At 64.7% G+C, this 27,073-nt stretch overlaps 1 protein-coding gene across 3 annotated transcripts in view; it reads right to left on the reverse strand.

The window, feature by feature from the left end:
- The window catches only part of SCN4B (sodium voltage-gated channel beta subunit 4), a gene marked incomplete at both ends in the record, with an annotated part of 18,865 nt that extends 3,366 nt beyond the window's left edge, over nucleotides 1-15,499 (reverse strand). Inside the window, 5 exons of one of the 3 annotated variants that reach the window (XM_079787774.1) lie at nucleotides 482-575; nucleotides 4,648-4,777; nucleotides 6,231-6,459; nucleotides 7,310-7,482; nucleotides 15,439-15,499. In XM_079787774.1, coding sequence (XP_079643900.1) covers nucleotides 482-575; nucleotides 4,648-4,777; nucleotides 6,231-6,459; nucleotides 7,310-7,482; nucleotides 15,439-15,499 — 687 coding nt within the window. Of the gene's footprint in view, nucleotides 1-481; nucleotides 576-4,647; nucleotides 4,778-6,230; nucleotides 6,460-7,309; nucleotides 7,483-15,438 lie in introns of those variants that run through there. The other 2 variants (XM_079787775.1, XM_079787776.1) reach the window with 2 other exon arrangements.
- Nucleotides 15,500-27,073: the final 11,574 nt, after the last annotated feature.

The raw sequence follows: 27,073 nt of genomic DNA on the forward strand, positions 1-27,073 counted from the left end.
CTCCTGGACAGCCAGTGGGAGGGGGGCAGGCCGGCCCTGCAGGAGCCCTCGGCAGCGGAGAGGGCAGGCTGGTGGGCCAGGGCACCCCCACCCCTGCAGGACAGCCAGCCCTAGGTGCAGGCGTGGGGCTGGGGTTAGGGGGGTCAGGAACCCATCAAAGCCTCTCCCTGCACCCCTCCAGCCTCCACCCCCGGATCCTGCCAGGATCCCTGAGGCCACCCCGCCCCAGAGGGGTTAGAGCTCCCCACACAGGCCGGCTCTCCAGGAGAAGACAGCAGCAGAGGAGAGCCACCTGCACAGGTGTGAGGATGGCCCCACCCGCCTGACCCTCCCACCGAACCCCAACCCCCTTCTCCTGGGGAGCCGGGGCTGGGGGGGGGGGGGGGAGGGGACAGGACGGGGGGGGACTAGAGCTTGAGGCAAGCAGCAGCGTCAGGCCCTGCCCAGGGGCGCTCAGACAGGCTCCGGCCGGCCGCAGGGCTCACACCTTGCTGGGCGCCTTCTCTTCGGCCTTGGAGCCCTGCAGCCCGTTCTCAGTGTTGTCGTTCCCCGAGGAGCTGACCAGGCACTCCTTCCTGCGAGGGGGGAGGGCGCTGTGAGGGGGCAGTGATGGGGGAGGGGGGCGCTATGAGGGAGCAGTGATGGGGGAGGGGAGGGGCTGTGAGGGAGCAGTGATGGGGGAGGGGAGGGGCTGTGAGGGAGCAGTGATGGGGGAGGGGAGGGGCTGTGAGGGAGCAGTGATGGGGGAGGGGAGGGGCTGTGAGGGAGCAGTGATGGGGGAGGGGAGGGGCTGTGAGGGAGCAGTGATGGGGGAGGGGAGGGGCTGTGAGGGAGCAGTGATGGGGGAGGGGAGGGGCTGTGAGGGAGCAGTGATGGGGGGGAGGGGCGCTGTGAGGGGGCAGTGATGGGGGAGGGGAGGGGCTGTGAGGGAGCAGTGATGGGGGAGGGGAGGGGCTGTGAGGGAGCAGTGATGGGGGAGGGGAGGGGCTGTGAGGGAGCAGTGATGGGGGAGGGGAGGGGCTGTGAGGGGGCAGTGATGGGGGAGGGGGAGGGGCTGTGAGGGAGCAGTGATGGGGGAGGGGAGGGGCTGTGAGGGAGCAGTGATGGGGGAGGGGAGGGCGCTCTGAGGGAGCAGTGATGGGGGAGGGGAGGGGCGCTGTGAGGGAGCAGTGATGGGGGAGGGGAGGGGCTGTGAGGGAGCAGTGATGGGGGAGGGGAGGGGCTGTGAGGGAGCAGTGATGGGGGAGGGGAGGGCGCTCTGAGGGAGCAGTGATGGGGGAGGGGAGGGGCGCTGTGAGGGAGCAGTGATGGGGGAGGGGAGGGTGCTGTGAGGGAGCAGTGATGGGGGAGGGGGGGCGCTGTGAGGGAGCAGTGATGGGGGAGGGGAGGGCGCTGTGAGGGAGCAGTGATGGGGGAGGGGAGGGCGCTGTGAGGGAGCAGTGATGGGGGAGGGGAGGGCGCTGTGAGGGAGCAGTGATGGGGGAGGGGAGGGTGCTGTGAGGGGAGCAGGGGGTGGGGCAGTGATGGGGGAGGGGAGGGCGCTGTGAGGGAGCAGTGATGGGGGAGGGGGGCTGTGAGGGAGCAGTGATGGGGGGAGGGCACTGTGAGGGAGCAGTGATGGGGGAGGAGAGGGTGCTGTGAGGGAGCAGTGATGGGGGAGGGGAGGGTGCTGTGAGGGAGCAGTGATGGGGGAGGGGAGGGTGCTGTGAGGGAGCAGTGATGGGGGAGGGGAGGGTGCTGTGAGGGGAGCAGGGGGTGGGGCAGTGATGGGGGAGGGGAGGGCGCTGTGAGGGAGCAGTGATGGGGGAGGGGGGCTGTGAGGGAGCAGTGATGGGGGGAGGGGCACTGTGAGGGAGCAGTGATGGGGGAGGAGAGGGTGCTGTGAGGGAGCAGTGATGGGGGAGGGGAGGGTGCTGTGAGGGGAGCAGGGGGTGGGGCAGTGATGGGGGAGGGGAGGGGCGCTGTGAGGGAGCAGTGATGGGGGAGGGGGAGGGCGCTGTGAGGGGAGCATTGATGGGGAGGGAAGGGTGCTTGAGGGGATCAGGGGGTGGGGCAGTGATGGTGGAGGGGAGGGCGCTGTGAGGGGAGCATTGATGGTGGAGGGGAGGGCGCTGTGAGGGGAGCAGTGATGGGGGAGGGGAGGGCGCTGTGAGGGGAGCATTGATGGGGGAGGGGAGGGCGCTGTGAGGGGAGCATTGATGGGGGAGGGGAGGGCGCTGTGAGGGGAGCTGGGGGTGGGGCAGTGATGGGGGAGGGGGGCGCTGTGAGGGGAGCAGGGGGTGGGGCAGTGATGGGGGAGGGGAGGGCACTGTGAGGGGAGCAGTGATGGGAGGAGGGGAGGGGCTCTGAGGGGAGCAGGGGGTGGGGCAGTGATGGGGAGGGAAGGGTGCTGTGAGGGGAGCAGGGGGTGGGGCAGTGATGGGAGTCCTTGTGCCCTGTGCCCAGCCCTCTCCTGGCCTTTCGGGGAGCTAAAGAAGCCAGAGGCCCAGCCCCCTCCCAGCTCCCTGTGCCCGTCTGTGGTCTGTGGTGGCCCAGGGAGCCTTCTCTGGGGGCTGCAGGAAGAGCTGGGGAGCGCCTGGCTTGGAGGCCAGCACCAGGCGCCTCCACATGCAGGAGGCAGCGGGCCAGGCCGGTCCCCAGGTGTCAGTGCTGAGGGCAATCGCACCCGGTCCTTCCCAGGCCGTGCCCCCAGGGCGGGGCGGTGTGCGCGGAGGGGCGAGGGCCCCCCAGGCCCAGCAGCGGGAGGAGCAGGAAGGGCCGGCTGAGGCTCTGGCCTGGGGGTGGCAGGGTCCGGGGCAGGAGCCCTGGGGCAGGAACAGGTGGGCAGACAACGCCCCTCCCCGTGTGGCCTCCAGGGGCAGCACCTGCCTCTGGCTTTCTTCACCTGCCAGGGAATTTCAGATTTCACAGGAAGACTCCCATCTCCTAGGGGTCCTCCCCTGGCAGCTTCTGGGCTCTTTCCTCTGATTTAAAAAGGGAGGGGCTTCCTGAACCCCTGACTGAGCCTCAGGTTGGGGTGACACAAGTAGGAAGAGGGGGGCTAACGGGAGGGGCAGAAGACAGCGGGGTGAGGAAGAGCCCACAGGCTGCACTCCTGCCCTCAGTGCGCTCAGGAGCCGCCACAGAAACCTCCTGGCGGTGGGGAGGGGGGGGTTAGTGGGGAGGGGGAGCGGTTAGTGGGGAGGGGGAGCGGTTGGTGGGGAGGGGGAGCGGTTAGTGGGGAGGGGAGCGGTTGGTGGGGAGGGGGAGCGGTTAGTGGGGAGGGGGAGCGGTTAGTGGGGAGGGGGAGCGGTTGGTGGGGAGGGGGAGCGGTTAGTGGGGAGGGGAGCGGTTGGTGGGGAGGGGGAGCGGTTGGTGGGGAGGGGAGCGGTTAGTGGGGAGGGGGAGCGGTTAGTGGGGAGGGGGAGCGGTTGGTGGGGAGGGGGAGCGGTTAGTGGGGAGGGGAGCGGTTGGTGGGGAGGGGGAGCGGTTAGTGGGGAGGGGAGCGGTTAGTGGGGAGGGGGAGCGGTTAGTGGGGAGGGGGAGCGGTTGGTGGGGAGGGGGAGCGGTTAGTGGGGAGGGGAGCGGTTGGTGGGGAGGGGGAGCGGTTGGTGGGGAGGGGGAGCGGTTGGTGGGGAGGGGGAGCGGTTGGTGGGGAGGGGGGGCGGTTGGTGGGGAGGGGGGGCGGTTGGTGGGGAGGGGGGGCGGTTGGTGGGGAGGGGAGCGGTTGGTGGGGAGGGGAGCGGTTGGTGGGGCAGGGGAGCGGTTAGTGGGGCGGGGGAGCGGTTGGTGGGGAGGGGGAGCGGTTGGTGGGGAGGGGGAGCGGTTAGTGGGGAGGGGGAGGGTTAGGGTAGGGAGGGGGAGCGGTTGGTGGGGAGGGGAGCGGTTGGTGGGGAGGGGGAGCGGTTAGTGGGGAGGGGGAGGGTTAGGGTAGGGAGGGGGAGCGGTTGGTGGGGAGGGGAGCGGTTGGTGGGGAGGGGAGCGGTTAGTGGGGAGGGGGAGGGTTAGGGTAGGGAGGGGGAGCGGTTGGTGGGGAGGGGAGCGGTTGGTGGGGAGGGGGAGCGGTTAGTGGGGAGGGGGAGCGGTTGGTGGGGAGGGGGAGCGGTTAGTGGGGAGGGGGAGCGGTTAGTGGGGAGGGGAGCGGTTGGTGGGGAGGGGGAGCGGTTGGTGGGGAGGGGGAGCGGTTGGTGGGGCAGGGGAGCGGTTGGTGGGGAGGGGAGCGGTTGGTGGGGAGGGGGAGCGGTTGGTGGGGCAGGGGAGCGGTTAGTGGGGCGGGGGAGCGGTTGGTGGGGAGGGGGAGCGGTTGGTGGGGAGGGGGAGCGGTTGGTGGGGAGGGGAGCGGTTGGTGGGGAGGGGGAGCGGTTGGTGGGGAGGGGGAGCGGTTGGTGGGGAGGGGAGCGGTTGGTGGGGAGGGGAGCGGTTGGTTTGGAGGGGGAGCGGTTGGTGGGGAGGGGGAGCGGTTAGTGGGGAGGGAAAGCGGTTGTTGGGGAGGGGGAGCTGTTGGTGGGGAGAGGGAGCGCCTGGCAGGGCTAGGAAGGCAGCATGGGGCCAGCGGAATGGTGGAGGAAGGCAGCTAGGGTGATGACAGTGGCCGGAGGGTGCGGGCAGGGTGTAGGGGACCCACGGGCGAGTGGGAGGAGGGAGAGGCGTCGCGACGAAGCCACTTACTTCTTCTCCCGCGTCTTCTTGAGGATAAAGGTGACGAGCTTCTTGATCAGCAGGATGAGGACTAGGAGACCAACGACGCCGCCCACCACCGACACGATGATGAGCGTCAGCGTGTTGTCCACTTCCTCCACTGGGGGGGTACAGGGGGGTCACCTGGAGCCGAGCACCGAGCCGAGCACGGTGGCCGGTCAAGGCCGACTCAGCCTCCGACCCCCGTATCTGGGCTGTCCACCTGGGCCCCCACCCCCGCCCCCAGGGCCAAGCCTTAGGGCTGGAGCAGAGAACTGGAATGTGGGGGCCACTCAAAGGAGCCCCAGGTCCCCGCCCCCTCCCACACACGTCTCCCCAGGCCCGGGTTCTGAAGAATGGAGAGTCAGGCCCCCGAGCCACGTGAGAAGCGCGGCCTCTCTCTAGGGCTTTCCCCTGAGCAGAGAAAGTTCGGGTCCCGGTGTCTCCTGTGGGGGGGACTGGGGAGTCCCGCGGCTGCTAACCGCAGGTGGCAGCTCCCTCCCGGGCTGGTGGCCCGGAGCAGGCCCCGGAACCCCCTCGCCCGTTTCTCCTCCGGAGAGTGAACTCTGCCCACCCACAGCCTCGCCCATCTCTCCAGCTGCTCCGTTTGACCCCTCCGCTCCTCAAGCCCCGCTCCCCCCTTACACAGCCCCCCAGAGTCCGGCCTCATCTGACTCATCCTCACTCCAGCTCAGGGCTTTGCACGCGCAGCTGCCAATGCCCGGACCCTCCTCCCAAAGCCCTCCTCACAGCCTCCTCTTCCTCCTGATGCCCGCGCCCTCCGCCCCCCTAGCGACCCTGCAGGCGCCACCTGCTTCCCGCCCACGCTCCTTCCTCCCATACACTAACCCTGCTCTCTGATACGATAGGATTTCCTTCTTTATTTTGTCTCCCCCAATTCTCCCTATGGGTAAGAATTTGTCTGCCTTGCCCTGGCCGGTGTGGCTCAGTGGATAGAGCGTCGACCTGTGGTCTGAAGAGTCCCGGGTTCAGCTCCCGGTCAGGGCACATGCCCGGGTTGCAGGCTCAATCCCCAGTGGGGGGGCGGGGGGGTGCAGGAGGCAGCCAGTCAATGATTCTCTCTCATCATCGATGTTTCTATCTCTCTCTCCCACTCCCTTCCTCTCTAAAATCAATAAAAGTATATTTTAAGAAAAGAATACGTAAGTATACAAATAAAAAGAGAACGTGTCTATCTGGTGCATGCTCCCTCCTCACGCGCAGAGCAGCGCCTGCCACACAGCAGGGGCTCGAGGGGTCTGTGTGGGCAGGTGGACGCACGGGTCTGTCCGGATGAAGAGCCCATCAGCGTGAGGAGCGTGAGGAGCGTGAGGAGCGGAGCCACGTGCCGGCGCCTGGCTCAGGGCCTGGCCCTCAGCAGTGCCCCCCCCCCCGCCCTCGGGACAGGCTGGGCACAGAGGGGGTGACCTCCAGAGAGGAAGAGGGGACGCCACAGACAGTCCTGCCCCCAGGACTGAGTCCAGGCTCAGAACAGCATGTGGCCCGGGTCCCAGTCACTAGAACGCTGTGTGGGGTGCCCGCCCCCCTCCGCGCCCGCCCGGCCCGCGGCGTACGCTTATCGACCACTTGGAGGAAGATGGTGGCCTGGTGCTGCAGGTCCTTCTCCTTGGGGTTCCGCACGTGGCAGGTGTACCGGCCGGTGTCGCCGAAGTCCAGGTCGCGCAGCAGGATGGACAGGTTGTTCTTCTTCTCCTTGGTGGAGCCCTCCAGCGTGATGCGGTCATCGCTCTTCAGCTGCAGCCTGGGGTCCGCCTTCTCGTTCTTCACGGTCCCGCTGATGAGCTGCAAGGCCGGTGGGGAGAGGAGGTGAGAAGAGTCGGGGTCCTCGCGTGTCGGGACATCACCCCACCTCCCTGAGTCCCGCCCGCCTCACGCCCTCCGGCCTGTGGCCCGAGTGCTCCCTGCCGCCCGCTCTCCCTCCAGCAGCCACCGCTCTGCCCTAACCCTCTGGCCTGACTTCAGCCTAAAGCCCTGGGCTCCCTGGGATGCAGCACAACGCCGCCCCCAGGTTTGCTGGCATGCGCCCTCTGTCCCTCTGAACGGTGGCCCTCCGTGGAGACCCCACAGCCCTGCCCCCAGTCCACGTTCAGCACTTAATTATGTGGAGTCAGCCACCCATGATCCCCTGGTTCGTCTTTCTGGTCCCCGCGAGATTTCAGGGGAGTCCTCAGTAACCCCTGTTGCTGACGCCCCCCCCCGCCAGCCCTGGGGCGCTCCTACAGGTCTCCCCGTCTTCTCGGCTCCTCTCCCCACTTTCCAAGCCCCTTCTCCTGTTTGGAGGCTCCTCGTTCCCTCTCTCCACGCCTCCCCAAGGCCCTGCTCCTCCTGCTTTAGAAATTAACCATTCCTCTCTGCACAAGCCAGTCCCGTGTCAGGTGTCCCTTCCGACCACACAGGAGACTCCAGCAAGAATCCCAACAGCCCCACCCCGGCGGCACCATGTAAGCATCCCTCCCCGTGGTGGGCGCTTCTAGGCGGACTCTGCAAAGAGCACAGGAGAAGCCAGGGATGGGGCCCTCACCGGGGCCAGTCTCCAAGGCCCGGAGTCTGGGATGGGGGCCGGGCTGAGCGACAGGCGGGAGGCGGTCTGCCCTGGCCCGTCCCCTCCGCTCCCCCCACCCCTGCTACTTACGACCCGGAAGGCGTCACTGCTGTTGTAGGACCAGGAGAAGGCCAGGTTGTGGAAGCCGAAGCAGCTGGAGAAGGTGCAGGGCAGCAGGACCTCCGTGCCGTTGACGGCGTAGATGGTGGCGGCCTTCCCCACGGACACCTCCAGCGCCAGGGTCGCGGGCAGCAGGAAGAGACCTGTGTGGGGCACCACTCCCTTAATCAAAGCCCTCGTGGCTCAGATGAGCATTGACCTATGAACCAGGAGGTCAGGGCTCGATCCCCAGTGTGGGCGTGCAGGAGTCAGCCCATCCATGATTCTCTCTCATCACTGATGTCTCTCTCTCCCCCTCTCTCCCTCTCCTCTCCCTTTCCCTCTGCAATCAATAAAAATATATTTAAAAAATAAACAAATCAAAGCCCTCCAGGCTGGAGCTCAGGAAGGGGCCGGGAAGGGGGTGGCTCGGCCAGGCAGGGTGCAGTCACCCTCGGCGTGAACTTCAGGAAGATGGTTCTCTTGGCTTCCGTGGACACTACCTGGGCCACCAGCCTTCGTTCTCCGTTCCACTCCCTTGCCTGGGCCGGATTGAAGGCGGGACCACTTACAGCCCTGGTGGCATTCTGAGTGACCACTAGGGGTCACCCCAACCCAAGAAAAGGCGGCCCCTGCCAGGTGCTGAGCCTGAACCTGCTGTGCCCTGGGCACCGTCCCTGCCCCCGCCCTCCTGCCCCCGCCCGCCCCACGTGCCGCAGATTTCCCCCAGAACAGCCGCCTCTGTTTCCATCCCTGCGGCAAAGAATGGAAAATGCAGTCCAGTCCCGGGCCCTGTCCCACCGGAGCCCGGAGCCCCCAGGGCCAGGAGGGAGCGGGGTGGGCGTGGGAACGGTGGTCCCCGGCTGCAGGGAGAGTGGGGGCTGAGCGCTGGGCGGGCAGAATCTGGACCAGCAGACCGTCGGGATCTCGCAAGAGGGATGGTGTGCCGCGGCGCTGGCCTCTGTCCTCTCCTGAGTAGCCCGTCCCGCCCCCAACCCCCCAGCCCCACTCTGTCCCCTCCACCTCCACACCCACTTACCAGCGCATCCATCCCACCCCGGCCTTGGGGCAAGGGGACCGGCCCTCCTGCTACCGTGCAAAGTCCTTGAGGAAACCCCACTGTGCATGGAGGTGGGGAGGAGGGGTTGGCACTGGAGGCCACCCATCCGGGCCCCCAGATCAGATGGTCCTTGGAGTCAGGAGGGTGAGGACTCAGAGGGGCCTCCTCAGGCTCCCAGTGACCCCGAGAGCACGCTCTGTCCTGGACCCCGATCCTCGCTCAGTGTGCGCGTGAGCAATCTCATGGCATTCTCGCCTCATCCCCACAAGCTGGGTGCTAGAATCACAGCTCACAGGTGCGAAACGGAGGCTCAGAGGAGCCACGTGCCCCACCCAGAGCCTCGCGACCTCCAGGGGTCAGACTCAGGTCTCGTGGGCAGCTGAGCACAGCCGCCTGTCCCAGTCTCCCCGGCACGTCCTCCCAGACGCTGCTCCCCTCAGCCACTCGGACCTCCAGCCTGGGTCCCCACGAATGTCAAAGCTGAAGGACCAGGACAGATGCGTTAATCCCACTGCTTCACTGCAGAGACAGAACCGCCAAGGCCCAGACGGGAGGAGACTTGGCTGAGCCCACCGGTTCAGTGGCTGGGCCGAAGGAGGCCCTCTCAGCCCAGGCCGCCTCCCAGCCCTGCAGGCGCAGCCCAGAGCAAGCCCGTGCACACGTCAGCGGATGGACACCAGGGTCCGTTCCCACGGCCTCTCCAAACAGCACTGACCGCCTGACATGACGCGAGGACCCGCTGCACGTATGTGCTGAGCACGTACTAGGTGCCAGGCACTCTGACGCTCACACCCATGTGATGCGCGCCGGCTGTAGCCGCCCCATAGGGCGGTCAGGTGATCTGCTCGGGTCCCCAAGAGATAGCACGACAAGCCTGCCTCACGTTTTGAAAGAGCAGGGCCTGCCCGCCAGGGCTCCAGTTAGTGACGAGAGGTTTCCTTTTCTGCTTTTCTTTTGGTTAATCCTCACCCGAGGACATTTTCCCATTGGTTTCAGGGAGAGCGGAAGAGAGAGGGAGAGACAGAGAGAAACGTCGATGTGAGAGAGACACACTGATGGGTTGCCTCCTGCACGAGCCCTGACCAGGGCCCAGGCCGGGGAGGAGCCTGCAACCGAGGTACCTGCCCTTGACCGGAATCGAACCCGGGACCCTTTGGTCCTCAAGCCGACGCTCTATCCACTGAGCCACAGCCGCCAGGGCCCGAGAGGTTATTCAATGACCCCTCGCCTGAGCGTCTGCGGGTCCTGGTTCCGGGGCGGAGGCTGGAGCCTGGAGAGCTGTGCTGCTCTGCCCCGGGGTCGCCGGGCCCAGGGGCTCCGAGAGCCCCCGCTCTGGCGGGGGGGGGGTGTGTGTGCATAGAGCCCCGCTCTCATCACAACGCCCCAACCGAGGCATCGCTGTTCTCCTCCTGCAGGCGATGCAAGCGCGGCTCCGAGGGCCAGCTGCGGGCCACACCAGAAACGGGAGCCTGAGCGTACGACAGGACAGGGCGGGCATTCTACAAGCAACGTCTCACTTACCCTCCCTGACCCCAGTCAGTACCCCGTGTACAAAACCAAGACGCCGCTCCGAGGGGCGCAAGGCCGCCCGCCCCGAGAAGGAGCGGGGTGCAGGCGCAGGTCTGCTCGCCCTCGCAGCGGGCGCCTCCCCAGGAGCATGATGCTGTCCGGCTAGCGCTCCTGGTTTCTTTGAACCTCTGCCCCCGCACCCCGCACCCCACCTCACACCCCGCACCCCGCACTCCACCTCACACCCCGCACCCATCCCACACCCAGCCCCCACCCACCCTGCACCCAGCCCCCACTCACCCTGCACCCAGCATCCCACCCCACACCTCGCACCCCACCTCACACCCCACACCCATCCCACACCCAGCCCCCACCCCACACCCCGCACCCATCCCTCACCCACACCATGCACCCATCCCACACCCACCCACACCCAGCACCCCACCCCATACCCCACACCCCACCTCACACCCCGCACCCATCCCACACCCACCCGCACCCAGCACCCCACCCCACACTCCGCACCCCACCTCACACCCCGCACCCATCCCACACCCACACCCCGCACCCCACCCCACACCCCGCACCCCACCTCACACCCCGCACCCATCCCACACCCACCCCGCACCCAGCACCCCACCCCACACCCCACACCCCACCTCACACCCCGCACCCAGCCCCCACCCACCCTGCACCCAGCCCCCACCCCACACCCCGCACCCATCCCTCACCCACACCCCGCACCCATCCCACACCCACCCAGCACCACCCCACACCCAGCACCCCGCACCCACCCCGCACCCAGCACCCCACCCAGCACCCTGCACCCACCTCACACCCTGCACCCCACCCCGCACCCAGCCCCCACCCCACACCCCACACCCCACCCAGCACCCACCTCGCACCCAGCACCTGCTTCCTGCAGGACCCAAGGCCACGCTCCCAGGGGCAGCAGCGCCAGCTTCCGAGCTCACTGGCACCCCTGCCTGGGGACTGTGCTCCTGGGGACAAGGGGAACCCACCTCGGGCCAGACCCCTCCCTGGCCCCGCCAGGACGGCACCTCCGGGAGCACGTGCAAGGCGAGCTGAGTCCGGCTGCCTTACGTGGACGGAGGCAGAGAAAGAAGAGTCCGGACGTGGACAAAACTGTTCCCTTGGGGCCCGGCCCCGGGGTGCACATTTCCTCCTGCTCAGAGGGCGCCTGTGCGGATGGCTTAGCTCACACTGAGCTCCCCGACGCCCAACGCGAGGCAGTGCCACTCCCCTGGACCTGGAGGGGACACAGGACAGCCAGAGACGGGGTTCCCCAAGTCCAGAGCCCGCCCACGTTAAGGCGCCCGAGAGGTGGGCCAACCAGCCTGGCCTTCATCTCCCCAACACTGCCCCGCCCCCCGCCCCGCACCCCTCTCAGCCTGGGAAGTTCTGCCAGTGGGGTCCACCTGGGGCCTGGGCACAGGGACTCCCAGCCCGGTCTGCGGTCCCCTGGGAGGCCGTGCTGGGGAGCAGGGAGCAGAGGCAGGGTGGAGCCACTAGAGACCCCCCACCCCCAGTGCTCAGCGGGTGACCCAGCCGGGAGAGGACGGGCAGGCCCAGGCTGCCTGCTGAGCTTGAGCACATGGGGCGCCACAGCAGGTGCACAGCCCCAGCCAGGGGGCTGTCTTTCCTGCCCCCCCGCCAGGGGCTAAAGCCAACACAGGTCACAGGACACAAGGGCTCCGCCTCAGTCCCTCCACGCGGGCCCTGCAGGGAGGAGGGTGGTGGCTGGAAGGAGGACGGGGCAGGCCTGGGTCGACCAGGCGCCCCCACCTAATGACCCATGTGGCCGAGACGTGTCCAGGCATCGCACACGGTTTCACCCTCCCCTGCCCCCCTCTTGGCGGCAGCTATTTCCACGCGTCCGGCTATTTCCCCGCGTGAAGAGGTAAAGGCTTCCTTGGCTTGTCCCAGCCCTCGCTCTAGGACTTCGCGGGGAGCAGGTGTGTGTGGGAGGGGGGGGCATGTTTCTGGGCCGGGGAACAGATGAGCAGTCTCCTCTTGCACGCGGGGGATCCAGCCCTGAGCCCGCGCTGTGCCTTTGCTCACTGAGCGGCCCTCGGGGGACCCGCTGGGACCCGCTGTCCGCAGCCTGCCCTGAGGTCTGCGGGCCCATCCCCTCTTCCTCCAGGCGCCGCACTTCTGTCCGTCCGAGGACTGACTCAGGACTCCCAGGTTTTCTTAAAGTGAAAGTGTCTGGACATGCAAATGCTGGTACCAAGCATTCACCGGAGCAGGAATCTCGACAAGGCCAGTGCCCCACCCAAGCCCGCCACCCCACCCGGTGCGGAGGGGAGAAAGGGGGGCAGCGTGCACCCACTCTGAGTCCGCTCCACGGGCTGCAGAAGCTGGCTTTCCTAGGGACGCGGACCCACTCTGGCCCGGGGAGTCAGGAAGCTTGAAGCCAGAGCTGGGAGGCAGGAAGCAGGATGAGACTCCTCCTGGGGTGCAGGCCCCGGGGGCTGTGGGAGGCAGAGCTGGGCCAGGCAAGGCCCCTGGGCCCTGGGACTAGGAAAGAGTTCAGCTCTCTCTCCCTGGGCAACAGGCCTGCTTCCGGCCCGCCCCTGGAGCTTTGCAGTAGGAGCTGGCCCCGGAGACATCCCGGTGCTCAACAAACCAGCTTTGCAAACAAGTCCCAGCCCTCCCCTTGCAGCCCCAGAAGGTGTGTTGGCAGGGCCAGCTCAGGGCTCACAGCGCTCCCTCTACCCGCAGCCACAGGGCACAGTGGCTGAATCTGTGCCGGCTCTGCGTGTCAGTCTGACCCCGCCGGGAGGGGGGCCGCCATAAGGGTTTGGGATGCCCCACAGGCCTGCACCTCCAGAAAAAGAACTAACCTGGTTCCACATTCAAGCCTGGGGCTCCCTCCATGCCCCCTTCTTCTCCTCCCACAAACTTCGTCTCCTCTCCCCGCCGCCGAGGGGGTGGAGCACCCTCCGGTTAACTGTTCTCTCATGAAACAAGCCCCAATAAACACGCAGCGAGGGGAGGGGGCTGTGCGATACAGCACCTCACCCTAACGGTGATCATAACACAGAGCACAGCAATCAAGCAGCTCAGGAAACAAGGGAGGTGCAGGCCAGATATTACCAGCTACGTGCCTAAGACAGGGCTGGCCCCCCATAGCCTCATTGCCATACTGCAGCCTCAGAAACGACCTCTCGGTTAGGACAAAGGAGTGCGGTCAGACAACCCTAGTCACCCGAGTCTCCCTCTGGGAAAGTGAGTTTGATATGGGGAGAGGGGCTGGAGGGGCAGTCCTGCTCCTTCCCCAGGCCCCACAGTCTGCACCCCACCCCCAGACTCTATCCCCCATCCCCAGGCCCCACAGTCTGCACCCCACCCCCAGACTCTATCCCCCATCCCCAGGCCCCACAGTCTGCACCCCCACCCCCAGACTCTATCCCCCATCCCCAGGCCCCAGAGCTTCTTCCTCCTTTTTTTTTTTTTTTTAATCCTCACCCGAGGATATTTTTCCATTGATTTTTAGAAAGAGTGGAAGAGAGAGAGAAAGAGAAACATCAAAGTGAGAGAGACACATTGATTGGTTGCCTCCTGCACTCGCTCTGACCATGACCCAGGCCAGGGAGGAGACTGCAATCGAGGCACATGCCCTTGACCAGAATCGAACCCACGACCCTTCGGTCCGCAGGCCGGTGCTCTATCCACGGAGCCACACCGGCCAGGGCCTGAGCTTCTCATTCCTTAACTCATCAGCACACCCCTGCTGACCTTCCCTCACAGGCTTTGATTAACTGGGGGGTAAGCGACTATGACGGAGCGGAGAGACCTGCTCCGGCCCCGTGGCCTGGGCCATGCGAGGTGGGAGGTCCCCTGCCCCCTGTGGTTCCTCGTCCTTAGGGGAGCTCTGTGCCTGCGTCCCTGTCTCCACATCTCCCCCGGGGCTGAGAGCAAGGATGGCATCTGTGCCCCAAGCTCAGGGCGATGGCTGGGGCCGGGCTGGGGCCAGTTCTGGAGCCTGCTGGCCGCCCACCTTCACATCACTGCCTCCTCCTGGACCCCGGAGGGTAGATCAGGGCCTCCTCCAAGCCTCTCCTGTGGGCCCTGCCCTGCCCTGCCCTCGCGCACAGTCCTCAGAGGAGGCTGCCATCTGGAGAAGAGTGCCGTGCCCACAATCTCTCTCACACACATGCACACACACACATGCGCACACACATGCACACACACATATACACACACATGCGCACACACGCGTGTGCACACACGTGCGTGCACACATTCAGTGTGCGGTGGGTTCCCACAGAAAACGGGGTCTGTGAACACTGGAGCAGCCCAGGACCCAGCAGCAGGAGGTGTAGACAAGGGTTTCGTGGCCATGGGTTAGAACTCCCCAGGAATCCCTGACCCTCTGCGGTGGTCACGGTGGGAGCCTGGGCAGGTCAGAGAGGAGAGGAGGGGAGCTGGTGTGGAGGGGCGCTGTGCCACCCCCTGGGGGGGCCCAGGAGACCTCGGCCTCCCCGAGGTCCGTTTCATCGGGGTCGCCGTGAGCCCAGCATGCAGCGGCGCCGAAGGTGCCAGGGGAAACGCCGGTGTTGACCCGTCCGGCGCTGGGGTGTCACTAAATCCGTGGCTCCTGAGGAAACACTGCCCCCTCCACCACGGAGCCCACGGGCAGCGCCAGCATCTCCGTCTGCAGAAGCGGCGCCGCACTGCCCCCAAGGCCTCCACCTCTGTCCTCAGCACAACTGCCTCCATCACGTGCCCACGCCAGCGGGGCAGCTGCCAGCTCTGACCAACATAAACAAGAAGGGCTGCAGTGCCGGAGCCGGAGTCGGCTTACACGGAAACCCATCTGGTTCGTGGACTTCCATTCCGGACTAATAAAGACCCTTCCCTCATCTCTCCGGTTTGACATCAGCACTCATGTGCTGTCACGGATCTCAACACGCTGCCCCGCTGTCCTCGGCACGGTCCCCTCCCAGGAATGCAGAGCAGGACAGCTACTCGGGCCTCCCTGGGGAGTCCCTTCCCAAAGGGGGCTTGGTGGACCCTCCAAGTCCCTGCAACCCCGTCCAGACCAAGTGTGAAGCTGCAGGGAAGTGGGGGGGGGGGGGGGGCTGGGGGAGGTAGAGGGCAGAGGAGCCAAATGGAAAAAGGGCCAGGAGGGGGGAGGCCCCCCATGGTGTAAGTCTGAGGCCTGAGTAACAAGCTTTCAAGTTGCACACAGCCCCAGGCAAGGGTAGAAACCGCCATCCCAGCCACAACACGTGCAAACCACCCGGCATTCCTACACCCGATCGCCCCCCTGCACCCCGGGAGACCGCACTGCAGCCCCAAGATTCAGCTCCAAAGAAGACGCCAAAGACAGCACAGAACTAACTCATTGCGAGGCGGCCTGGGGGGGGGGGGGGGGGCAGCCCCAGGGCGCTCCGCAGGACGCCGGAAGCCGCGGGCTCGCTCTGCGCCGCACACACCCCATCCCAGGCTCCGCTTTTCCAAGTGTCCCCGCCTATGGGAAAGGGGGCGGGGGAGGCTGGAGAACTAGCTGGGGCTGCCTTACCCAAAATCCCAGCGCCCAGCCATCTCGCCGGGGCTGCGCCGCGGCCCCCGGCCCCGGGCATGGCGCTGGTCTCTGCGGAGCGCGCCTGGGGCGCGGGGACGGGACCCAGGGCGCAGCGAGCCGGCGGCCCGCGGTCTGCAGTGCCCCGCCTGCCGGGAGCGCGGTGCGCCCGCAGGACTGGGAAAGTTAGCGGGGACAGCGCGGAGGAGGAGCCGGCTGCGGGAGAGGCGGCCGAGGGCGAGGGGGGAGGAGGGGTGCGCGGAGCGGGGAGGAGGAGCGGGAGGACCGCGGGGCGAGCGCGGAGGCCGCGTCGCTGTGCCCGGCCCTGGAAGCGCTCCAGCCGCAGGAGGAGGCGCCGCGGAGCCCAGGCCGCCCGCCCGCTGCGCACCTGCCCCCGCGCCCCTGGCGGTCCCGGAGCGCGGGGAGCAGGCGGGCCCCCTCCAGCTCGGGCCTGGCGGCTGCGGCGGGCACTGCGGGGTCGCGGGCACTCCCCGCATCTTCCTTAAGCTGAGCTGCCGGCTGTGAGGAGAGTTTGGGGGAGTAGCATGGAGCTTTGCGGAGTTGGGCGGCTGTGTGTGCGGCGCCGTGGGGAACGCGGGTGGGGCAGCGGCTCCCCTCCGGGCTGCGAGGGGCCGCCGGGTGACCGCAGCTGGCATCCCGCAGGGTGGGCGTGTGCGGGCTTGCCCTGGGCGCCAGGGGAACCGCGTGCCTGGCTCCAGGAGCGGAGCTTCCATTGCGCACTGACTGCCCCCCACCCCCACTCCCATGTCTTCACAGAGTCCGCGGAAATGATGGGGCTCCTGGTCAGGGACCCGGGCCCCACGTCCTGATCCCCGCTCGGTTCCACCACCACCCCCTGCCGCCCACCCCCAGCCCCGGGCACCCCTACCTCCTTTTCCCTCGTGGGAGGCCTCCCTCAGGCTCCGCCCTCACCCCTCCAAGGCTTCCCCCTCCTTCAGAACCAGGAAGGCTCCGGCCTCTCCTTTGGACTCCCGGTTTGGGGGTGCGCCAGGTCAGAGGGTGGGGTGAGACTGCCCACCAGCAGGCCTTTCTCCGGGCGGTGTGAGTTCAGGGGAGGAGGGCTCTGGGGGAGTTTGTAGCTAATGTCTGAGAGCCTCCCCCACAACCACCAAGCCTCCTCCCTCCAGGCAGAGCCTGGCTGCCTCCCACTCTCCCTTCTTCTCTGGAAACTGGTACAGACTTGGGGACCAGCTCCCACTTCATGGTCCAATCCCCGCTACAGCACCACCGCCACCTTCTTAACGTTGTCCCCGGGCGCTTCAGGGGACCCCTGGGGCTGTATGGGAAATGCTGGGTGTGTATTTGTGTGTGTGTGTTTGTTTTTAATATTTTTATTCATTTCAGAGAGGAACAGAGAGGGAGAGGGAGATAGAAACAACCATGATGAGAGAGAATCATGGATCGGTTGCCTCCTGCACACCCCACACTGGGGATCCAGCCAGCAACCCCAGGCATGTGCCCTGACCAGGAATCAACTGTGACCTCCTGGTTCAGAGGTCGATGCTCAATCCTGGAGCCGCGCCAGCCGGGCCTGAGTGTGTTTGTTTTTGAGATGCGCTGTCTCTGGTGGGGCTGCCCCCCACATAGTGGCTCTGGAGCCAGGCACCGGGGACTCAAATCCCAGCTCCGGCACTGAGCTGTGACCTTGAGCACGTTATGCAACTTCTGCAGAAGCCTCGTCTGTAAATGGCGAAAAGAAAGATGTTTACCTCCTGGATTGTTAAGAGCAATGGCACCCTTAGCTCTGGGCAACAGGGGCCTCCACCCAGGGCTCCTGGGTAAGGGGGCCAGACTCTTCCCCACTGGAAAGGGGCTCATGGGACAGGAGGGGGGTGGCCCATGCACCTCCTTTCTAGACCATGCAGTACCCTCTCAGGGGCTGGCCCGCAGGTGTGCACCCGCAGGCAGGCGAGGGCGGCTGTCTGCAGGCACTGGGAGCTGATGGAACTCCACATGCAGGGGCAGCGTTCCCAGGATGCTCGAGAGCCTTGCCCTCGGGACCAGAGAAGAGTGGGCCATGGATTTGGGACCTGGTCTTAAAATTAAGGCCAAGGAACCTTAATCAAAGGGGGGAGGGGGGATAGGTGAATGTTAACACTTTTTTGTTGTTGTTAATCCTCACCCAGGGATATTTTTCCATTGATTTTTAGAGAGAGTGGAAGCAAGGGGGAGGGACAAAGAGAGACATTATCTATCGGTGGCCTCCTGCATGCACCCCAACCAGGGCCAGGGATGGAGCCTGCAACCAAGGTACCTGCCCTTGACCATAATCAAACCCAGGACCCTTTAGTCCACGGGACGATGCTCTGTCCGCTCTATCTGCTGGCCAATGCTCTATCCACTGAGTAAACTGGCTAGGGCTAAATTTTAACACTTTGATATTTTCATTTATATTTAGACATATATGTCATTTCCTTTTGTACACTTGCCCAGGTCACGCACACATCCTGGCTCTGGAGCCTGGCCGAGATACTATTGCATGAAAGGTGCTGGCGGCGTGCTGGGTACCGGGTGGGTCTACAGTCCATTGCAGCTCCTAGGTCCTCAGAGTCTGTGGCCCCAAAAGGCTCAGCCTCTCCCTCCCCAGGTTGCACACTCACCCTCTCCTTTCCCGGCAGCCTCGGACGCGGGATCCACAGGCCGGGCATCCACGCTGCCACTATTTTTACACGGGGTCATGTTTCTCAGAGCAGCCGGGGAGGTGAGACAGGAGCTGAGCCAAAAGGGAAGGACAGTGACCTGCCCTGTGAGGGAGGGAGAGGAGACAGAGCTCCCTGGTGTCTTTGTTTTGTTTCTTTGGTTTGTTTTCTTGTTGACCCTCACCAGAAGACACTTTTTCCATTGTATTTCTCATATCAACTGGCTGCCTCCTGCACTTGCCCCTGTCTGGCCCTACAACCCAGGTGTGTGCCCTTGACTAGCAATCAAAACAGACCAGACCCTTCGGGCAGCGGGCCGGCGCTCTAACCGCTGAGCAAACTGGCCAGGGCCTCCCTGGCTACCTTTAGATCCTGGGACAGGAGAAGGCGCCCGTTCCGTCTGCCCCCACCGCCCTGCTGCCACGCTGCTCACCAGTTCTCAGAGCCACTTCTTGGGAAGCCCACACGCCTCACAGAGGAAGAAGCGGGCCCCACGTGGCGCAGGCCGCAGCGGGCAGCTCTCAGAGCCTAGACTCCCCGCTGTCTGCTTTGCTCCCCAGCCTCAGGCTCGCCTCTAGAGCAGCAGGGGCACCAGGAGACGCTTGGGAAATGCATTAGCAGCTGGAGAACTTTTATTTGCTTGTTTGTTTTTTTAATCTTTTCTGTTGAAAGTATCACACAGGTCCTCCTTTCCCCCCATTAGCCTCTTCCCGCCACTCCCATCCCCCCCCCCCGGCCCTCCCCACCCCATTGTCTGTGTCCACGGGCAATGGGTCTATGCACACAGGTTCATTGGTTGATCTCTTCCCACCCTCCCACCCTCCCCTGCCTTCCCTCTGAGGTCCCACAGTCTGTTCATGCGTCTATGTCTCGGGGTCTATTCTTGGTCATCAGTTTATGTTGATCATTATATCCCACATGTGAGTGAGATCATGTGGTACTTGTCTTTCTCCGACTGGCTTGTTTCACTCAGCATAATGCTCTCCAGGCCCCTCCATGCTGTTGCAAATGGTAAGAGTTCTTTCTTTTTTATTGCCACGTAGTATTCCATCGTGTAGATGTACCACAGCTTTTTAATCCGCTCATCTGCTGATGGGCACTGGGGCTGTTTCCAAATCTTAGCTAGCAGCTAGAGAATTTTTACATTTATAGAGCACTTTCCTCAAAATTTCTCAAAACACCTGTCCAGTGGGCAAGCTTGGAGGCTCCTCCTGAGGGTGCCAGGGGAGGGGGTGCCAGGGGAGGGGTGCCGGGGGGGTGCCAGAGGAGAGGGCTCCTTCTCTCCTGCTTTAGAAAACTCTCCTTGAGGAGCCCTCCCAGAGTCGGGCGGGAGGAATGTGGGGCCCCTTTCCCTCCTACTGGAAGTCCCTTGTGGGTGGGAATGGTGACTTGGACACGGCCCCAGCCGCACCGGACAAGCTTGGTTCTTGGTGATGGGATAGTGCGCCCAGGTCTTCGGGGGCTGGCTCAGAAATGCCTGAGAAGCAAGTTTTCAAGGAGCTGTCGGGGCTCAGGCTGGAGGAGAGAGGGCCTAGATTCAGGGGAAGGAGGCTGTTTTCTTGGGGGTCGGGGGTCATGTGGGTTCTTTGCAGCAATTAGTCCAGCAGTCCTGTCAGAGACCAGGTGACCGGGCTCCTGCCCTCCAGGGAGCTGGGCTGGAAGAGGGGAGAGCGGGGAAGAGGGGTCCCTGTGGTGGGAAGTGGGACCAGCAAAATGGGGCCGAGCTCAGTGCCTGGCCTCGGGGTGCTCCCCGGGAAGGCTCTCACCCTGGGGACAGTCCCACCTTCTCCCTGGGCGGGGGCGGCGGTGGGGGTGGAAGGTCCATCCCTGGCAGTTCCCAGAAAGACAGCCAAGCCCCCCCAGGGAGGAGGGCAGGGAGCTCTGGGAGGTTCCAGAGCTATTTTCAGCGGAGTCCCTCCTGAGTGCGGAGAGCCTGGCTGGGAGCCTCGCCCCTCTGGCTCCCCTAGTGCCCTTGCCCTTGCCTGCCTCGCCCCCCTCCCCCACAGCCCTCACGGCTCCCATCCCCCATGGGCATTGCAGGTAACAGCGCTGAGTCAGCGCTTAGAGGCCGAGAACACGGCCCCCGCCCCCACCCCCTCAGCCTCAGCCTCGGGGATATGCGGGAGCTCTCCCCTCTGCACCCTCCGGCTGGAAGCAGGTCCCCCACTCAGGACGCGGGGCTGAGGTTCTCTGCGTGCATTCGCTTAGTTCCATGCCCCCCCCAGTCCTTCTGCCGTGCAGGTGGATACTGGTGTGTGCCGCCTGGACTAATTTGGGGGTCTCCTTCTAGTGCTCTGAGGTCTATTCCCTGCCCATCCCCACTCACCACTGTTTCCCTCCAGCTCAGAGCGCCGCCGCCCCCGCCACAGGCTCTGCAGCCTGAAGTCTGGCAGCGCAGGGCGGGCGTGGACAGGCCAGCCTGCAGCACCCGCCAGCGGGCCTGTGGCGGAGCAGCCGCAGGGCCTGGCCCTGGCCACCCTGCCCTGCCCCGCCCCCCCCCCCCCCCAGCAGCGAGTGGGGTTAAAGCGAGTTCCTCCTCCTCAGCCCGCCCACCTCTCCCCACCCTCTAAGGGCGCCGGGCACGGGCAGGTGGGCAGTTAGTTCCCTCCTCCACCTCTCTCTCCTCTTCTGTTTTCTGCCCAACATCCTTTCAGGCCAGGGGGTGGGGAGCCCCGGGCCGATGAGCTCATTGGGAGGCAGCGGGCAGAGGGAGGAGGGAGCAGGAATGTCCTGGCCAGGGAGCTGCTCACTGGACGGTCCGAGCCGGAGCCCGAGAGGGGCGTGTGCCCTCCAGGAGCAGGCGCCGCTCCCTCCCTGCAGCTGAGGGTGAGTCTGGCTCTTTACTGTGGCCACGTCTGGTGGGACGGGAAGTCCCAGGGCAGGGGCTTACGCAGCACCCGCAGCGCGTTCACCTCTCTGCCTCAGATGTTCCATGCCCCCCACCCTCCCTGCAAGGGAGGAGGGGCCCAGGAGGCTGAGGGCTGGGGGCCTCGGGGCGGCTGTGGTCAGCTGGCTGCCCACCCAACCGCCTGGTTAGCTGAGCGGCCAGATGTCCCCCTGGAACCAAGACCGGGTCCCCGCCAGAGTGTGGGCTGGTGCGCAGGGCCAGGCAGACCCCGGGCATGCTGGTGCAGAGCTGTGTCTTGCAAAGTGAGGGGAGAGGGAGGGGTGGAGTGGAAGAGGAGATGTGGGGGGAGGGGGGAGGCTGAGAGAATGGAAGCAGGGCCAGGGAGAGCCTCCCTGGAGGGCAGGGTGACTTGGAGAAGTTGGAGCATGGCCCTAGCTAGTGTGGCTCAGTGGATAGAGCATCGGCCTGAGGACCAAAAGTTCCCGGGTCTGATTCCAGTCAAGGGCATGTATCTTGGTTGCAGGCTTCTTCCTGGGCCCGGGCCCGGGTCAGGGTTCGTACAGGAGGCAACCAATGGATGTGTTTCTCTCACATCGATGTTTCTCTCTGTCTTCCCCGCTCTCTTCCACTCTCCCTAAAAATCAATGGAAAAATATCCTCGGGTGAGGATTAACAAAAATAAATACATTTTTTTAAAAAGGAGTTGGAGGTGGCACAGCCTGCAGCTGAGGAGGGGGGAGGGACAGAGAGACAACCAGCCAGCAGGCCAGGAGGCTTTCACAGGCCTCAGACGCCGAGCGAGGAGCAGGGGGCCAGCAGCGGTCAGACCTGTTTGCACGGAGCTGTGGGGCCAAGGGCCGGGGTGGGACCTCAGGGCCTCCTGAGAGGCTGTGCCTCTGCTTCCCAACAGTCACCCTTGCTGTGTTGCCCACAGCCATTCTGAGGTTGCCCCCCCACACCCGAGAGGAGTCCTCTGCTGCCGTCTAGCCTTGTCCCCCTGCGCACACACCCGGCCAGCCCCGCTGCGCGCACACACACTCAGCACGCAGGAGCTTGGCGCCTGGTGGGTGCGGGGAGGAAAGAAGAGGCGTGGGAAGGTGCGCTGGCACAGAATACTCGCTGGGCCCCAGGCACCCATTATTATTATTCGCCCACTCTCTCTCATCCCACACCCTCCAGGCCCTTTCAGGCAGACGTAAGCCCACCCCACAGCCCTTCCCCACACCATCAGCCTTGCTACGGGGCAGGGGTGGGGGTAGAGCCTTTGGCAAAGCTGGGAGCGCAAGCGAGAAGGCGGCCCGCCCCCGCTTCTCTGCAGTCTTGCCTGAAGGCCCGGGGAAACGGCCCTGGCCAGGGCCAAGGACCAAAGCTCTTTCCTGATTTTGGAAAGACGTTCCCAGGGGGCCTAGCTTCTCGTTGCCACCCTCTCCCCGCCTGTTTCTCACTGTGAGTGGGGCTCACCACTTCTCCTCACCCACCATGGGGCCGCCGGGTAAAGACGGAGAGGGTGCGGGGCCCGAGAGCAGGAGGCCGCGGGGAGGAGAGGACTGCGCAGGAAGGCAGAGCGGCAGGAGCGGCCTTTGCATGGGTCAGAGCACCTTTGGGCAAACGGGAGTTAATCCACGGCTGTCATTTGAACCCTAAAACGAGAGCTGCAGGGCCGTTCTCTGTACACGGAGAGGAGAGGCATTAGAAGTGTGCCCTGGCCGAGCACCCCAAGCAGCGCCTGCGTGCCTTCCGGGACGGGGCCTCAGCTCTGCTCCGCTCTGACTCCCATCGATCAGTGTGTGTCTGCCTGCAGCCCGCAGGTCTCCCCGGGGGCAGCGGGCGAGGCTCAGCCCTCTGCGGCGGGCTGCAGCCCCAGCCCCGCACCTGCCCGCAGCTCTGGTGCCGCGTCCCCTCCGGGCGGGACACAGCCTCCGGATCTGCCCACAGCCGCGACTCTCGGCCGTTGAGCAAACAGTCCCGTCCCCGTGCCACTGGTCACGGGGAACCTGGTGCAGGGGGCAGCAGAGGCAGCTGTGGTTGGGATAAAGGTGACGAGGCAACGCCCATCCCGTGGGATCCCGGGAGCCAAGATGAGCGTCCAGTGCCCACAGCCCGCCCTCCCCTGGCACCTCCTGGGCTCTCAAGGTCATTGTTGCAGAGAAAAGGAAAAGCTGCTTTTCCAAGCTCCCCACCCCCACGCCCACCTCATCTCTTCCCCCACGTCCATCACCCTCAGTCTTTCTCCCCTTCCTAGCCAGTCCTAGCTCTGCAGGGTGGCTCCAGGCGAGGCGAACCTGTTAGGACCAAATCCACATGTCACGTCCAGATGCCAGGATGTGGTGCCCAGCTGGGCTGCCTCCCCCACAGCCCTCTGGGCTTTAGCCCCTGGGCAGCTGAGCCTGTCCCGAGGTGGCAGCGCCCTGGCCTCGGCACGCCTCAGACAGCCAGGCCTGGCCGGAGCCCGTGGCTTCGGGGGTGGTGAGCGGTCTGTGGGGGCAAGGCCACGGGCCACCTGAGAAGATTCCCGCAGAGCCCTGCCAGCAGGGACCCTCTGTGCCCCCCAAATGTCAACAGAGGAAGGCGGGGACATGGCGGGGCTCCTGCCTCTGTGCATCCAGCGGCCCAGCTCACATCCCAGCAGGCGCTGCCCTGCCTCCTCTCACCTGAAGGTTGTTGTTTTTTAATACATTTTTATTGACTTCAGAGAGGAAGGGAGAGGGAGGGAGGGAGAAACATCAATGATGAGAGAGAATCATGAATCGGCTGCCTCCTGCACACCCCACTCTGGGGATCGAGCCCATAACCTGGGCATGTGCCCTGACCAGGAATCGAACTGTGGTCTCCTGGTTCATAGGTTGACTCTCAACCCCTGAGCCACGCTGGCCAGGCCACCTGAAGACTTTTAGTCACCCCGGCCCCCAAGATGGGAGGAAAACGATGCCCTAAGAGGGACCCGGTACAGACCAGCCCCTGTCGGATGTGGGAATGGGACCGGGAGCGGGAACTCACAGACGGTGTCTCCCCGCCCGTGGCCATCAGGTCAGCCTGGCGAAGCCCTGCCCGGGGCAGCGACGGGTCTGTCCAGGCTCCATTGTTGGCCGGCTGTGTGAGCTTGGGAGGACCACTCTCTCTCTGCACCTCACCTTTAAAAACAGCCCTTGCAGGCGGCGTGGGGCTCTTCTAGTCAAACTCCGGCCCTCCGGGGGGGTGGGGGGGCAGGTGCCGGGCTGGTGTGCTCTGAGCCGTGTGCTTGGCCCAGATGAGTGTTGGCTGTGCAGGAAGAGCTGATCCGGAGCCTGATGGGAGAGCCTGTCTTTGTCCTTGACTTACCACGTGGCTGTGAGCAAGTCACTTCCTGTTCTAGCCCTGTTTTCCCTCCAGGAAGATCAGGAGGCTCGGCCAGGTCGTCCCTCTCGTCTCTGATGTTATGAAGATCTCCTTTCCCACCCCCCGCGTTGGGCCTCATGCCCTAGAGCCCAGGGACCCCAAGAGCCCAGGAGTGCAGACTCCAGGTCCATGCTGAGCCTGCAGGGGGCGCCAGGGGCGCGTTAAGGAGCAATGGAATTGGGCGGCGCTTGTACAGTCACCCCGCCTCAGCTGGGGGACACGGGCAGCGGTGACCAGTGAATGCTGAGCCTTAGAGTAGAGCTAGCCCTTCCCCCACCAGGCAGCTCGGTCTGCAGCCAGAACTCCTCCTCCAGGCCCCAAGCAGGCTGGGCCCAAGAACATTGATTTAGGGGCAATGCCTGGGCCGGAGCCAACCCTCCCGGAAGCCAACGCGCCCAGCTCCAAAGTGTCCTCCCAAGTGTCCTGGGAGCAAAGCCCTAGGATGAGAAAGATGCTGCCTCTACCCCCGAAGGACCAGCAAGAAGCTCGGTGCCTCTGCTGCTCAGTCCGCGTCCCCAGTCTCAGTTCCCCGTCTGCCAGCAGAAAAGCACCCTGTAGCGGGCTCCATAGGGCAGACGCCTTTTTATTTTTTAAAAAATATATTTATATTGATTTCAGAGAGGAAGGGAGAGGGAGAGAGAGCTAGAAACATCCATGATGATAGAGAATCATTGGTCGGCTGCCTCCTGCACTCCCCCCACTGAGGATTGAGCCCACAACCCAGGCTTGTGCCCTGACCGGGAATCAAAACATCACCTCCTGGTTCATAGGTCGATGCTCACCCACTGAGCCACGCCGGCCGGGCCAGACGCCTTTTCACACCAAGGTAACCGTGGCTCCATCAGAGACCAGCACCGCTGGGAACCTGCCACTCCCTTCCCGGCCTCTCTGCCGGCAGGAGCAGTAACCCTTGCAGCATCAGGACTCTCCATGCCAGGGTCCTCCTGGAATATTCTAAAATGCATCTGGCCACTAGCCACTGGCCAAGGTCTCTCAGTCACCAGGATGCAAACAGAGATGACCAGCAAACAGGAGACATGCAGGCACCACCACGTCAACACACCTACCCTGCAGAGTTGCGATTGTTCTCATCTGGCAAGTGTGTGTGTGTGTGTGTGTGTGTGTGTGTGTGTGTTAAAAGAAAATGCACAGAGACATAAGAACAGGCACCAAGAGAGAAACAGACTGAGTGTGTCTGTAGTAGAGGCGCCCCGAGGCCGGGGGCTGACCCTGGCCTGAACTTGGGGCTGACCCAGCAGCACACCAACAGGCACGCGGCGGGCAGGGGACGGAGCTGTGGAGCTGCTCAGCAGACGCTGGCCGGCTGTCACCTACTTCGCCGAGTCCAGAGCAAGCAAAGGAGGGTCTGCCTAGTTAGGCCCGGCTTAGACACGGGGGCAGGAGGGTGACCCCTCTGTTCAGAGGAAGGATAGACACATCGGTGCACCCGTCAGTTGTGGGGGCGTCAAAGATGGGCTTCATCCCAGAAGTAACCGAGAGCCCCCAAGAAGGGGTGGCGGAGGGGAGGCACAGGGCAGGAGAGCAGCCCCGTCAGGTAGCAGGAGGAGCCAGGAGCTGCGTCCTGGGTGGGAGGGGCGCCGTCAGTGGTGTGACCAGGAAGCAGCGGCGAGGGTCTCGGTAGGGATCCTGGCAAAGCCTCCACCTAGCCGGCTCCGCTCTCCCAAAAAGAAGCCACACACACGGGAAGTTCAGGGAAGACAATCTGTTTATTGTCGCAATCGATCCAGCCAAGAGGACGAGCTGCCAGACTCCGGCCGCTCCAAAGAGCAGACAGTCCCGCAGCCGGGCCACAGGGCACGGTGGGAGCTGCTCGCCGCCACCTGGCGCACCGCGTGTGGCACGTTGAACCTTGAAGTGCGTCAGTAGTTGAGTTTCCCCCGCAAGTGCGCCAAGAGCAAGGAAAGCATTCCCTCACTTGACTTCCGTGCATCAGCTCAAAGCACTGAGAAATGCTGTCCCCCCGGCGTTGCTTTGGGTGGGAGTAGCGAGAGGTCTGATCTGCGTATTTGTCAAATGCTATACCTACAGCGGCGGCGGACAAAAGCATCAGCAGGCTTAATAAAGAAGACTTCCGCGAGAGGCGCAGCGAGGCGCGGCTGTCTGTCCTCAGAGCAGAAGCGGGAAGGAGAATTTCTTGATTCGTCACCCGTTCCAGCGGCCCGGCCACTCCTGTGGCCAGGGCAGTCCTGTGGGCCGGCCAGCGTTTGCAATTGTCCACCTGCTTACCCTGGTCTTGGGGACACTGCCAGCCCGGCCTCCCCACAAAGGCACGGGGAGAAGCGGGGACCCCACCACCGTCCCCTGTCACTGACTGAGAACGGGTGGGATTAGTCCCTGCCCAGGGCAGCAGATGCTTCCCAACCAGTTCCAAGGCACCTCGAGGCATTTCCGTCCTGAATCTGAATAACTGTGCTTCGTTCTTATAAGCCCAGTCCCACGGGTCGGCCAGCCCATCTCTCCTTACGATGGCCCTTCACTGGGAAGAAGAGGCAGGGGGTCTGAGAGCAGGAAAGGGGGGCAGTGGGGGAACCTGCAGCCTAAGGCCAGCAGAGCGCAGGGCGGGGCCGGGCGGCCCCTGGGCCTGGGCCCACAGAGCAGAGAGCGGCCTCCCGCTGTCTGAGAGGGCGGGGGGAGCTGGCGGCTGCGGGACCGGCTTCCCCCTCCTCACAGGAGCGGGGTGTCCCCAGCCTCAGTGCCCCGAGGACACGGAGAGGACACCCTGCCCTGGGCC

Source organism: Cnephaeus nilssonii, assembly GCF_951640355.1.
Source record: "Cnephaeus nilssonii genome assembly, chromosome: 13".
Classification (NCBI taxonomy): Eukaryota; Metazoa; Chordata; class Mammalia; order Chiroptera; family Vespertilionidae; genus Cnephaeus; species Cnephaeus nilssonii.